The sequence below is a fragment of the Pelobates fuscus genome, chromosome 8 (assembly GCF_036172605.1).
Source record: "Pelobates fuscus isolate aPelFus1 chromosome 8, aPelFus1.pri, whole genome shotgun sequence".
Taxonomy (NCBI): domain Eukaryota; kingdom Metazoa; phylum Chordata; class Amphibia; order Anura; family Pelobatidae; genus Pelobates; species Pelobates fuscus.
In genome coordinates this window covers 139,681,749-139,695,257 of record NC_086324.1, presented here as the reverse complement: position 1 = coordinate 139,695,257, position 13,509 = coordinate 139,681,749, and the positions used below count along the sequence as shown (strand labels likewise).

At 40.1% G+C, this 13,509-nt stretch overlaps 1 protein-coding gene across 1 annotated transcript; it reads left to right on the top strand.

Annotated features, from left to right (window-relative positions):
• Positions 1–5,830: 5,830 nt before the first annotated feature.
• Positions 5,831–12,431, top strand: LOC134570882 (small integral membrane protein 10-like protein 2A). Its single transcript, XM_063428872.1, has 2 exons — positions 5,831–6,073; positions 12,347–12,431. Exons 1-2 carry the CDS (start codon positions 5,891–5,893, stop codon positions 12,365–12,367), a joined length of 204 nt encoding a protein of 67 aa, XP_063284942.1. The 5' UTR covers positions 5,831–5,890; the 3' UTR covers positions 12,368–12,431.
• The last annotated feature ends 1,078 nt before the right edge of the window (positions 12,432–13,509 follow it).

Sequence of the window (13,509 nt, the reverse complement as noted above, 5' to 3'; positions counted from 1 at the left end):
CAGTGATGTGTATAGAGTGGTTATTATAGCACAGTGCTGTGTATACGGTGGTTATTATAGCACAGTGCTGTGTATACGGTGGTTATTATAGCACAGTGCTGTGTATACAGTGGTTATTATAGCACAGTGCTGTGTATATAGTTGTTATTATAGCACAGTGCTGTGTATACAGTGGTTATTATAGCACAGTGCTGTGTATACGGTGGTTATTATAGCACAGTGCTGTGTATACGGTGGTTATTATAGCACAGTGCTGTGTATACAGTGGTTATTATAGCACAGTGCTGTGTATAGAGTTGTTATTATAGCACAGTGCTGTGTATACAGTGGTTATTATAGCACAGTGCTGTGTTTATAGTGGTTATTATAGCACAGTGCTGTGTATAGAGTGGTCATTATAGCACAGTGCTGTGTATAGAGTGGTGATTATAGCACAGTGCTGTATATACAGTGGTTATTATAGCACAGTGCTGTGTATAGAGTGGTTATTATAGCACAGTGCTGTATATACAGTGGTTATTATAGCACAGTGCTGTGTAGTGGTTATTATAGCACAGTGCTGTGTTTATAGTGGTTATTATAGCACAGTGCTGTGTATACAGTGGTTATTATAGCACAGTGCTGTGTATACAGTGGTTATTATAGCACAGTGCTGTGTATACAGCGGTTATTATAGCACAGTGCTGTGTTTATAGTGGTTATTATAGCACAGTGCTGTGTATACAGTGGTTATTATTGCACAGTGCTGTGTATACAGTGGTTATTATTGCACAGTGCTGTGTATACAGTGGTTATTATAGCACAGTGCTGTGTATACAGTGGTTATGATAGCACAGTGCTGTGTATACAGTGGTTATTATAGCACAGTGCTGTGTATACAGTGGTTATTATAGCACAGTTCTGTGTATAGAGTGGTTATTATAGCACAGTGCTGTGTATACAGTGGTTATTATAGCACAGTGCTGTGTTTATAGTGGTTATTATAGCACAGTGCTGTGTATAGAGTGGTTATTATTGCACAGTGCTGTGTATAGAGTGGTTATTATAGCACAGTGCTGTGTTTATAGTGGTTATTATAGCACAGTGCTGTGTATACAGTGGTTATTATTGCACAGTGCTGTGTATACAGTGGTTATTATAGCACAGTGCTGTGTATACAGTGGTTATCATTGCACAGTGCTGTGTATAGAGTGGTTATTATTGCACAGTGCTGTGTATAGAGTGGTTATTATAGCACAGTGCTGTGTATACAGCGGTTATTATAGCACAGTGCTGTGTATACAGTGGTTATTATAGCACAGTGCTGTGTATACAGTGGTTATTATTGCACAGTGCTGTGTATACAGTGGTTATTATAGCACAATGCTGTGTATAGAGTGGTTATTATAGCACAGTGCTGTGTATACAGTGGTTATTATTGCACAGTGCTGTGTATACAGTGGTTATTATTGCACAGTGCTGTGTATACAGTGGTTATTATAGCACAGTGCTGTGTATACAGTGGTTATGATAGCACAGTGCTGTGTATACAGTGGTTATTATAGCACAGTTCTGTGTATAGAGTGGTTATTATAGCACAGTGCTGTGTATACAGTGGTTATTATAGCACAGTGCTGTGTTTATAGTGGTTATTATAGCACAGTTCTGTGTATAGAGTGGTTATTATTGCACAGTGCTGTGTATAGAGTGGTTATTATAGCACAGTGCTGTGTTTATAGTGGTTATTATAGCACAGTGCTGTGTATACAGTGGTTATTATTGCACAGTGCTGTGTATACAGTGGTTATTATAGCACAGTGCTGTGTATACAGTGGTTATCATTGCACAGTGCTGTGTATAGAGTGGTTATTATTGCACAGTGCTGTGTATAGAGTGGTTATTATAGCACAGTGCTGTGTATACAGCGGTTATTATAGCACAGTGCTGTGTATAGAGTGGTTATTATAGCACAGTGCTGTGTATACAGTGGTTATTATTGCACAGTGCTGTGTATACAGTGGTTATTATAGCACAATGCTGTGTATAGAGTGGTTATTATAGCACAGTGCTGTGTATACAGTGGTTATTATAGCACAGTGCTGTGTTTATAGTGGTTATTATAGCACAGTGCTGTGTATATGGTGGTTATTCTAGCACAGTGCTGTGCATACGGTGGTTATTCTAGCACAGTGCTGTGTATACAGTGGTTATTATAGCACAGTGCTGTGTATAGAGTGGTTATTATAGCACAGTGCAGTGTATAGAGTGGTTATTATAGCACAGTGCTGTGTATACGGTGGTTATTATAGCACAGTGCTGTGTATACGGTGGTTATTATAGCACAGTGCTGTGTATACAGTGGTTATTATAGCACAGTGCTGTGTATATAGTTGTTATTATAGCACAGTGCTGTGTATACAGTGGTTATTATAGCACAGTGCTGTGTATACGGTGGTTATTATAGCACAGTGCTGTGTATACAGTGGTTATTATAGCACAGTGCTGTGTATAGAGTTATTATAGCACAGTGCTGTGTATACAGTGGTTATTATAGCACAGTGCTGTGTTTATAGTGGTTATTATAGCACAGTGCTGTGTATAGAGTGGTTATTATAGCACAGTGCTGTGTATAGAGTGGTTATTATAGCACAGTGCTGTATATACAGTGGTTATTATAGCACAGTGCTGTGTATAGAGTGGTTATTATAGCACAGTGCTGTATATACAGTGGTTATTATAGCACAGTGCTGTGTAGTGGTTATTATAGCACAGTGCTGTGTTTATAGTGGTTATTATAGCACAGTGCTGTGTATACAGTGGTTATTATAGCACAGTGCTGTGTATAGAGTGGTTATTATAGCACAGTGCTGTGTATACAGTGGTTATTATAACACAGTGCTGTGTATACGGTGGTTATTATAGCACAGTGCTGTGTTTATAGTGTTTATTATAGCACAGTGCTGTGTATACAGTGGTTATTATTGCACAGTGCTGTGTATACAGTGGTTATTATTGCACAGTGCTGTGTATACAGTGGTTATTATAGCACAGTGCTGTGTATACGGTGGTTATTCTAGCACAGTGCTGTGCATACGGTGGTTATTCTAGCACAGTGCTGTGTATAGCGTGGTTATTATAGCCCAGTGCAGTGTATAGAGTGGTTATTATAGCACAGTGATGTGTATAGAGTGGTTATTATAGCACAGTGCTGTGTATACGGTGGTTATTATAGCACAGTGCTGTGTATACGGTGGTTATTATAGCACAGTGCTGTGTATACAGTGGTTATTATAGCACAGTGCTGTGTATATAGTTGTTATTATAGCACAGTGCTGTGTATACAGTGGTTATTATAGCACAGTGCTGTGTATACGGTGGTTATTATAGCACAGTGCTGTGTATACGGTGGTTATTATAGCACAGTGCTGTGTATACAGTGGTTATTATAGCACAGTGCTGTGTATAGAGTTGTTATTATAGCACAGTGCTGTGTATACAGTGGTTATTATAGCACAGTGCTGTGTTTATAGTGGTTATTATAGCACAGTGCTGTGTATAGAGTGGTCATTATAGCACAGTGCTGTGTATAGAGTGGTGATTATAGCACAGTGCTGTATATACAGTGGTTATTATAGCACAGTGCTGTGTATAGAGTGGTTATTATAGCACAGTGCTGTATATACAGTGGTTATTATAGCACAGTGCTGTGTAGTGGTTATTATAGCACAGTGCTGTGTTTATAGTGGTTATTATAGCACAGTGCTGTGTATACAGTGGTTATTATAGCACAGTGCTGTGTATACAGTGGTTATTATAGCACAGTGCTGTGTATACAGCGGTTATTATAGCACAGTGCTGTGTTTATAGTGGTTATTATAGCACAGTGCTGTGTATACAGTGGTTATTATTGCACAGTGCTGTGTATACAGTGGTTATTATTGCACAGTGCTGTGTATACAGTGGTTATTATAGCACAGTGCTGTGTATACAGTGGTTATGATAGCACAGTGCTGTGTATACAGTGGTTATTATAGCACAGTGCTGTGTATACAGTGGTTATTATAGCACAGTTCTGTGTATAGAGTGGTTATTATAGCACAGTGCTGTGTATACAGTGGTTATTATAGCACAGTGCTGTGTTTATAGTGGTTATTATAGCACAGTGCTGTGTATAGAGTGGTTATTATTGCACAGTGCTGTGTATAGAGTGGTTATTATAGCACAGTGCTGTGTTTATAGTGGTTATTATAGCACAGTGCTGTGTATACAGTGGTTATTATTGCACAGTGCTGTGTATACAGTGGTTATTATAGCACAGTGCTGTGTATACAGTGGTTATCATTGCACAGTGCTGTGTATAGAGTGGTTATTATTGCACAGTGCTGTGTATAGAGTGGTTATTATAGCACAGTGCTGTGTATACAGCGGTTATTATAGCACAGTGCTGTGTATACAGTGGTTATTATAGCACAGTGCTGTGTATACAGTGGTTATTATTGCACAGTGCTGTGTATACAGTGGTTATTATAGCACAATGCTGTGTATAGAGTGGTTATTATAGCACAGTGCTGTGTATACAGTGGTTATTATTGCACAGTGCTGTGTATACAGTGGTTATTATTGCACAGTGCTGTGTATACAGTGGTTATTATAGCACAGTGCTGTGTATACAGTGGTTATGATAGCACAGTGCTGTGTATACAGTGGTTATTATAGCACAGTTCTGTGTATAGAGTGGTTATTATAGCACAGTGCTGTGTATACAGTGGTTATTATAGCACAGTGCTGTGTTTATAGTGGTTATTATAGCACAGTTCTGTGTATAGAGTGGTTATTATTGCACAGTGCTGTGTATAGAGTGGTTATTATAGCACAGTGCTGTGTTTATAGTGGTTATTATAGCACAGTGCTGTGTATACAGTGGTTATTATTGCACAGTGCTGTGTATACAGTGGTTATTATAGCACAGTGCTGTGTATACAGTGGTTATCATTGCACAGTGCTGTGTATAGAGTGGTTATTATTGCACAGTGCTGTGTATAGAGTGGTTATTATAGCACAGTGCTGTGTATACAGCGGTTATTATAGCACAGTGCTGTGTATAGAGTGGTTATTATAGCACAGTGCTGTGTATACAGTGGTTATTATTGCACAGTGCTGTGTATACAGTGGTTATTATAGCACAGTGCTGTGTATACAGTGGTTATCATTGCACAGTGCTGTGTATAGAGTGGTTATTATTGCACAGTGCTGTGTATAGAGTGGTTATTATAGCACAGTGCTGTGTATACAGCGGTTATTATAGCACAGTGCTGTGTATAGAGTGGTTATTATAGCACAGTGCTGTGTATACAGTGGTTATTATTGCACAGTGCTGTGTATACAGTGGTTATTATAGCACAATGCTGTGTATAGAGTGGTTATTATAGCACAGTGCTGTGTATACAGTGGTTATTATAGCACAGTGCTGTGTTTATAGTGGTTATTATAGCACAGTGCTGTGTATACAGTGGTTATCATTGCACAGTGCTGTGTATACAGCGGTTATTATAGCACAGTGCTGTGTATACAGTGGTTATTATAGCACAGTGCTGTGTATACAGTGGTTATTATAGCACAGTGCTGTGTATACAGTGGTTATTATAACACAGTGCTGTGTATACAGTGGTTATTATAACACAGTGCTGTGTATACAGTGGTTATTATAACACAGTGCTGTGTATACAGTCAGATCACTATGTACACACAGGCGCCCCCGCCCTCTCACACCGGGCGCTCCCCCCGCTCTCCCGGCCAGTCCAGCCGTTATTTGGAGGCGGTGCCGGTGACTGGCAGTTCCGGTAGGCAGTCCCGGTGTAGTCAGCTGATCGCGGCCTGCTCGCAGTGCTCAGGCCGGGGGCTGGCTGGGTGTATGGCGCCCCTGTCCCAGCTGGTAGCCTGGCTCTGTCAGTCCGGCGCCGCCCGCTCCTATGGGCTCTTTTCCTCCGTGCTGAGCCGCACCCTGCTCTTCTTCTTCAAACTGGGCTGGAGGGTGAAGATCCAGATCCCATACATGTACCTCATCGCCTCCATGATGTTAAATATCAGACTGCAGGTAATGGGGACACTGCACAATATCAACCTTATTATACACTGCACAATATCAACCTTATTATACACTGCACAATATCAACCTTATTATACACTGCACAGTATCAACCTTATTATACACTGCACAAAATCAACCTTATTATACACTGCACAGTATCAACCTTATTATACACTGCACAGTATCAACCTTATTATACACTGCACAGTATCAACCTTATTATACACTGCACAGTATCATCCTTATTATACACTGCACAGTATCATCCTTATTATACACTGCACAGTATCAACCTTATTATACACTGCACAGTATCATCCTTATTATACACTGCACAGTATCAACCTTATTATACACTGCACAGTATCAACCTTATACACAGTATGGCTTTATTCTAATACAGGACAATATAAACATTATTATACACAGGACAATATAAACCTCATTATACACAGTATGGCTTTATTATAACACAGGACAATATAAAGCTCATTATACATGGTATGGCTTTATTTTAACACAGGACAATATAAACCTTAATATACACAGGACAATATAAACATTATTGTGACAAACTCCCCTTTCTACATGGGTTTGCCACAAGCTCCTGGAAGAGCCTGCTTGTCAGCCTCCTGCTCACAGACTATGGACCTACAGGGAAACCTGTAAAAGACTATTTAACTGTCTTGGTTTGTGTGATTCTCCTAACCGCAGTGTTCTAAGTGTTTCGTCTGGGTGGCTGCATTTCCTATTTACGACTATGAGGTGGCGGCCTTCTTGTTCGCACGAACGCAGGCAGATGTGTTTGGTCGTCGAGTTCATCGAACTAAAATCAGACACTGAAACTCCCGAACACCGCTGGACTTCCATGATCACCTGCGTTCAGTTTTTATATAACTTAGAAGAACACTGTTCAGTGGGATCATTGTCTGGATAAAGGGCCCAAGCTCCCCGGTATGACAATGGATTCTGTTCAGTAGTTTGTTCAGTTTTAAACTACTGAACTAGACCGTCCGCTAGCCCTGATTTTATGAAACTGTTTTGGGCAGGAGCCTCGTGTGCGGTCGGTCAAATTAAGACTTCCAGGAAATTCCCGAACCCCTTAACCGATCTGGATGATTTTTGAATATGCTGGTTACCGAGATCGGGGCTATCAGGGGATGTAACTTTTAGGGTTTATTTAATGTACTTTTGGGGTGTTTGTGACGTGTATTCTTTGTGCCTAGAGATAATTGAGTGTTGTACAATTCCTGACTCCATTATCTCCCAGGCATAGGGGAGGGATTATCCTGTTTTCTGTGGGAGTGTCATGGGCCTGCTCAACTGTAATAAAACTGTTCAAAAATGTATAAAAGCAGCCCATCTGGCCAGATTAAAGATATTCCAGTTTCTACTCCCAGAACTATGTGTCGGCTGGTTACTGGGAGGGGAAAGGGCTACTCTTTAATCACCGTTCCAGTCTAGAGGATTCAACGGGGAAAGTCCTTGTAAGGACTAGAGCTCCCAGGTTTCGTCTAGAGCGAATTCCCCATTCGTCTCCAGGAAGGAGCGGTTCCAGGACACCAATCAAGCCACGGCGACTTTGCGCAGAAATGCTGCGGTTTGTCCCCTGTTCTAGCTAGGAAGCAGTCCTTGGCGGAGGTACGCAGCCAGGGGTACAGGGAGCTGCGTCACAATTATTATACACAGTATGTCTTTATTATAACACAGGACAATATCAACATTCTAATACACACAGCATGGCTTTATTATAACAACCCCGGAAACATGACAATGTAAACCTTATTGTACGCAATCATGACATTATAACAAGCATGACACCAGGTTGGCTTTATTATAATACAAACTCAGCTTCGCATTGTTTTAACAAATATTTTGCATGACATTTGTGTAATAAACATGAATATATCAAGACATATTACTCATGCCAATAATAGGATATGAATTGGTTACACCTGGCAATAAAGATTTGCATGGATCCTTAAAGGTACACTCTAAGCACCATAATCACTAGGGCCCAGGTGAAAGAATGCTTTCCTATGGACTGGCTGAATGCACGTGCGGCTCTTGCCGCGCATTCAGCCGATGACTGCCAAAGAAGGAGGAGAGTCCCCAGCGCCGAGGGAACCCGGCGCTGGAGAAAGGTGAGTGTTTAACCCCCTTCCTCCCCCTTCAGCCCGGCGGGAGTGTGACCCTGAGGGTGGGGGCACCCTCAGGGCACTATAGTGCCAGGAAAACGAGTTTGTTTTCCTGGCACTATAGTGGTCCTTTAACCCCTTAACGCCGTTACGGCGTTCCATGCCGTCGCGCTTTAAATGGGCTTTAAAGCCGTTGCGGCGGCATGGAACGCCGTAACGGTTTAAGCCCCCAGGAGCCAGCAACTACTCACCTCCGCCGCGATCCTCTTCTGGGGGGCTGCCTGAGAGCCCAGGCAGCCCCCCTCCGGCAAATGAGGCCCCCGGGGGCCATGTGATCGCTCTCAAAGAGCGATCACATGGCCCCCTATAGCTGGCTATGGATCTGCCAGCAGGGGGACTGTTTGAAATATCAGACAGTCCCCCTGCTGGTGGGAGGTGTAAAAAAAATAAAATAAACATGTTTAAAAATAAATTAAATATATTTTAATATATATATATATAATATGTATATATATTATATATATAATATATATACATATTATATATATGTAACGTCATGCAACGTGTATTTTAATATTAATATAAGTATATAAATTAATATTAAAATACACTTAGAATGACGTTACATATATATAATATGTATATATATTATATATATAATAGATGTACATATATATATTATATATAAATACGTATAATTAAAATAATAAATAAATAAAATAATAAAATAAATAAATAAAATATTGAAACAAAATTTAATATAAATTATATATGCATATGTAATTTCATTCTAACTGTATTTTGTTATTAATATATATATATATCGGTAACAAAATACACTTAGAATGACATTCTAAATATATCTATCGTTGTATAAAATACAAATAACCGCAAATATATATATATATATAGATAAATACATAGAATTAAAGAAAAGATTACATTAGTATACACGTAGAATTTAAATACCTATAAATGCATATATATTAAAATTCTACGTGTATATTTAAGTAATCTTTTAACGTAATTTATGTGATTTGATTAATTAAAATTTGATTGACATGCCTGACAACACAGGGAGAAAGTGCAGAGAATTTAATTCGCAAGCACTATATTTGACCCTGTAACTCTCCAAGACACCATAAAACCTGTACATAGGGGGTACTGTTTTACTCGGGAGACTTCACTGAACTCAAATATTAGTGTTTCAAACTGGTAAATTGTATTACAACAATGATATTTTAAGTAAAAGTGACGTTTTTTGCATTTTTTACAAGCGAACGGCACTTTTATGGTCTATATTATTGTTGTAATATGTTTTACGGTTTTAAAACACTAATATTTGTGTTTAGTGAAGTCTCCCGAGAATAACAGTACCCCCCATGTACAGGTTTTATGGTGTTTTGGAAAGTTAGAGAGTCACATATAAGGCTTGCATTTCATTTTTTTCACATTGAAATTTGCCAGATTGGTTATGTTGCCTTTGAGAGCGTATGGTAGCCCAGGAATGAGAATTACCCCCATGATGGCATACCATTTGCAAAAGTAGACAACCCGAGGTATTGCAAGTGGGGTATGTCCAGTCTTTCTTAGTAGCCACTTAGTCACAAACACTGGCCAAATATTAGTTTTTTGCTTTTTTCACACAAAAACAAATATGAACGCTAATTTTGGCCAGTGTTTGTGACTAAGTGGCTACTAAAAAAGACTAAACATACCCCACTTTCAATACCTTGGCTTGTCTAATTTTTCAAATGGTATGCCATTATGGGGGTAATTCTCTTTCCTGGGCTACCACACCGTCTCAAAGGTAACATTACTAATCTGGAAAATTTCAATTTGAAAATGGAACGTTCTATATTTGACCCTGTAACTTTCCAAAACACCATAAAACCTGTTAATGGGGGGTACAGTTGTACTCGTGAGACATCGCTGATTACAAATATGCGCATTTTTTTGCAGTAAAACCTAACAGTATTATGACATTCACAGCTAAAATGGCAGACGGAAATACAAATTTAAAAAAAAATCTTATTTTCTCACCTTTTTTTTTATTTTATTCATAATAAATTATGTTCCATATATGAATAGTTAATGATAGATTAAAGCCCTGTTTCTCCTGAACAAAATGATATATAATAAGTGTGGGTGCATATAATTTGAAAGAGGGGAACTACGGTTGAACAGACATATAGCGCAAATTCCAGTTTTTGTTTACATTTTGTTTTGATCAGAACGTGCACTATTGACTCCGTCCTGAAGGGGTTAATGAAGCAGTTTTGGTGTATTGATCATGCCTCTGAAGTTTCACTGCTTGATTCTCTGCCATTTATAAGTTAAGTCACTTTTGTTTCTGTTTCAGCCCTAACCACACACTTCCCTTAGCTGTGACTGACACTGCCTGCATGAAAGCAAAATGGTTTCCTTTTAACCCCTTAAGGACCAAACTTCTGAAATAAAAGGGAATCATGACATGTCAGGCACGTCATGTGTCCTTAAGGGGTTAAATCAGTTGTAACTAACTTTAAAATTTTATATCTCCTGCTATAAAAATTGCAATTGAATTACATACAGGAGGCTCCTGCAGAGTCTAGCAAGCTATTAACATAGCAGGGGATAAGATATTCTAAATTAAACAGAATTTGCAATAAAGGTAGTGTAAACATTCGACTGTAAGCTTATTTGAGCTGGGTCCTCTTCAACCTATTGTTCCTGTAAGTTTTCTTGTAATTGTCCTGTTTATAGTTACATCCCCCCCCTCATAATATTGTAAAGCACTACGGAATCTGCTGGCGCTATATAAATGGCGATAATAATAATTAGATGATTCTTTTCAGGAAATATTTAGGAAGGCTGTGCAAGTCACATGCAGGGAGGTGTGATCTATACAGCAAAACTGCTTCATTATGCTAAAGTGCCACGCAGGCCGACAGCCATCCACACGCACGCAGGCCGACAGCCATCCGCACGCACGCAGGCCGACAGCCATCCGCACGCACGCAGGCCGACAGCCATCCGCACGCACGCAGGCCGACAGCCATCCGCACGCACGCAGGCCGACAGCCATCCGCACGCACGCAGGCCGACAGCCATCCGCACGCACGCAGGCCGACAGCCATCCGCACGCACGCAGGCCGACAGCCATCCGCACGCACGCAGGCCGACAGCCATCCGCACGCACGCAGGCCGACAGCCATCCGCACGCACGCAGGCCGACAGCCATCCGCACGCACGCAGGCCGACAGCCATCCGCACGCACGCAGGCCGACAGTCACACACACACACACACACACATACATATAGAGGCAGACAGTCACATAGGTAGACAGTCACACACACACACACACACACACAGACAGTCACACAGTTACCTCTATTCATTATGGAGGTGGAAGTAGTGCAGCTCCTGGATTCTGGTTGTTGGTGAAGCAGGGACTCCTTCCTGTTTCCCATGCAGCAATTACCTGGTACTCCTAGCCCTGCCCCCGCCGCAATGTGTTTTTTTTTTTAATATATATATATCCCAGGTGGAGAATAATTAAATCCTCCACCTGGGTAGCCGGCAATGTGTGAGCTGTGTCGGCTGCAGGGCGCCCCCTGGTCCATGGCGCCCTGTGCGGCCGCATAGCTCGCACACTCCTAAGGCCGGCCCTGATCCTAGGGTAAGTAATCAAACTGTTTGAGATCAGTTTGACAGCTTACCTTGGGTGTGCCTGTCAACGCTTCTTTGGTATACAGAAGATGTGACAATCATTCAAATGTATTATTATTATTACCCCCCTGCCCCCCCCCCCCCTCCCCCTCACACACACACACTTTTAAAATTCCATTAAACACAAGTTTTGTGCACCGGGAAAAATACTCACATGCATATACAGTTAGTTCCCTTTGGCAAAAATAAACCCCAAGTAAATTATCAAATGGTCTGACTACTTGCCCTGGGAGAGTGGCAAGTTATGCAGGTTTTAGTGGTTATGGTGGTCTAGAGTGTTCCTTTAAACAGTTATGCATTTATGTTATGGTTGGTCATAAGGCAGAAGCATTAGATAAATATAAAGCATCTAGTGAAAGAGTAATATGGTTTTTACATGAAGTAAATGTTATCGATTTTACTCAATTTATTTATTTTTTTTCTTATCAGGTTCACATAGAAATTCACTAAGATTTGGGAAGCTGTGTAAGTTAGTTGACGTTGATGACCTTCCATGCTTTGACTACAATGGATGATTTGAACTCCATTGCTAGATCTGATTCAAGACGACCTTCTTTGTATGGAAACGTCCCTGCTGCTCAACATTTATGCGTTCAAAGGGTAAAAGACTTTGTTCCAAAAAGAGAATTCTCTGCAGATTGCTTATCTGTGTTTGGTACCAGTTTACAGAAAATCTTACCTCCAACCCTCACTGGAAACCCTTTACAGAAGGAAGATTTCCCATTACCTGTTAGTTTTAGTCAACCATCTCTTGTGAATAAATCCCTTTTAGCCAATTCTGACCTCTGCTACGGATCTTGTTTAAAAGACATTGTAGAAGGATTTTTACCTGGAAACTCGGGGTGGGCCCCAATTGGTCGATTTGGAGGTGTTAACTTTACCTCGGGCAAACTCGGTACCTGGAGTGTCACTGGAAAGCATAATATTATTTGGTTTTCATGGTGGTGGCTGGTGTGGTTTGAAAACCTGGAACACTTAGAATTAGAAATGACTAAGGATGTGCGAACACCTCTAGAGCAAGATGGGTTTTGGCAGTTGGCATATTGGTTCTTGACCATCCCTTCTTTTGCCATTTTATTTGACCATCTTAAAACCTCCATCAGTGGATTGGGTCAACTTCCTGTTATGCTCTACATAGTTTACAAGACTTTATCAACCACAAAGGTACATAGGAAATGTATTTCTGGTTTAACACCATCACGTACTAATCCTGAGCTGTTTGTGGTTTTAGGAATAGTCAAGCATTTTCTATCTCATAGTTTATGGCATGCAACAATGCAGGTGAAAGAAGATAAATATGAATGTATTAGTCACGTTATGATAGGAGAAAAAACAAAGATTTTACCATGCTACTCCTGGATTAAAAACTTCTAGCATGAATCATTTAAAGTTTTTTTTAATACTTTATTGCTGGAATGTAGCAAGATCGTCTTTTCTCTCTCTCTCTATCTCTCTATCTCTCTCTTTTTTTTTAATTTTTAAATTTTATTTTTTTTATAGTGTTTTTAATTTGACCATTTTCACAAACCAAATATGGCCTGAATATTTATAATAAAGGGAAAAGTACGGGCTTCATATCCAAACATAGAACA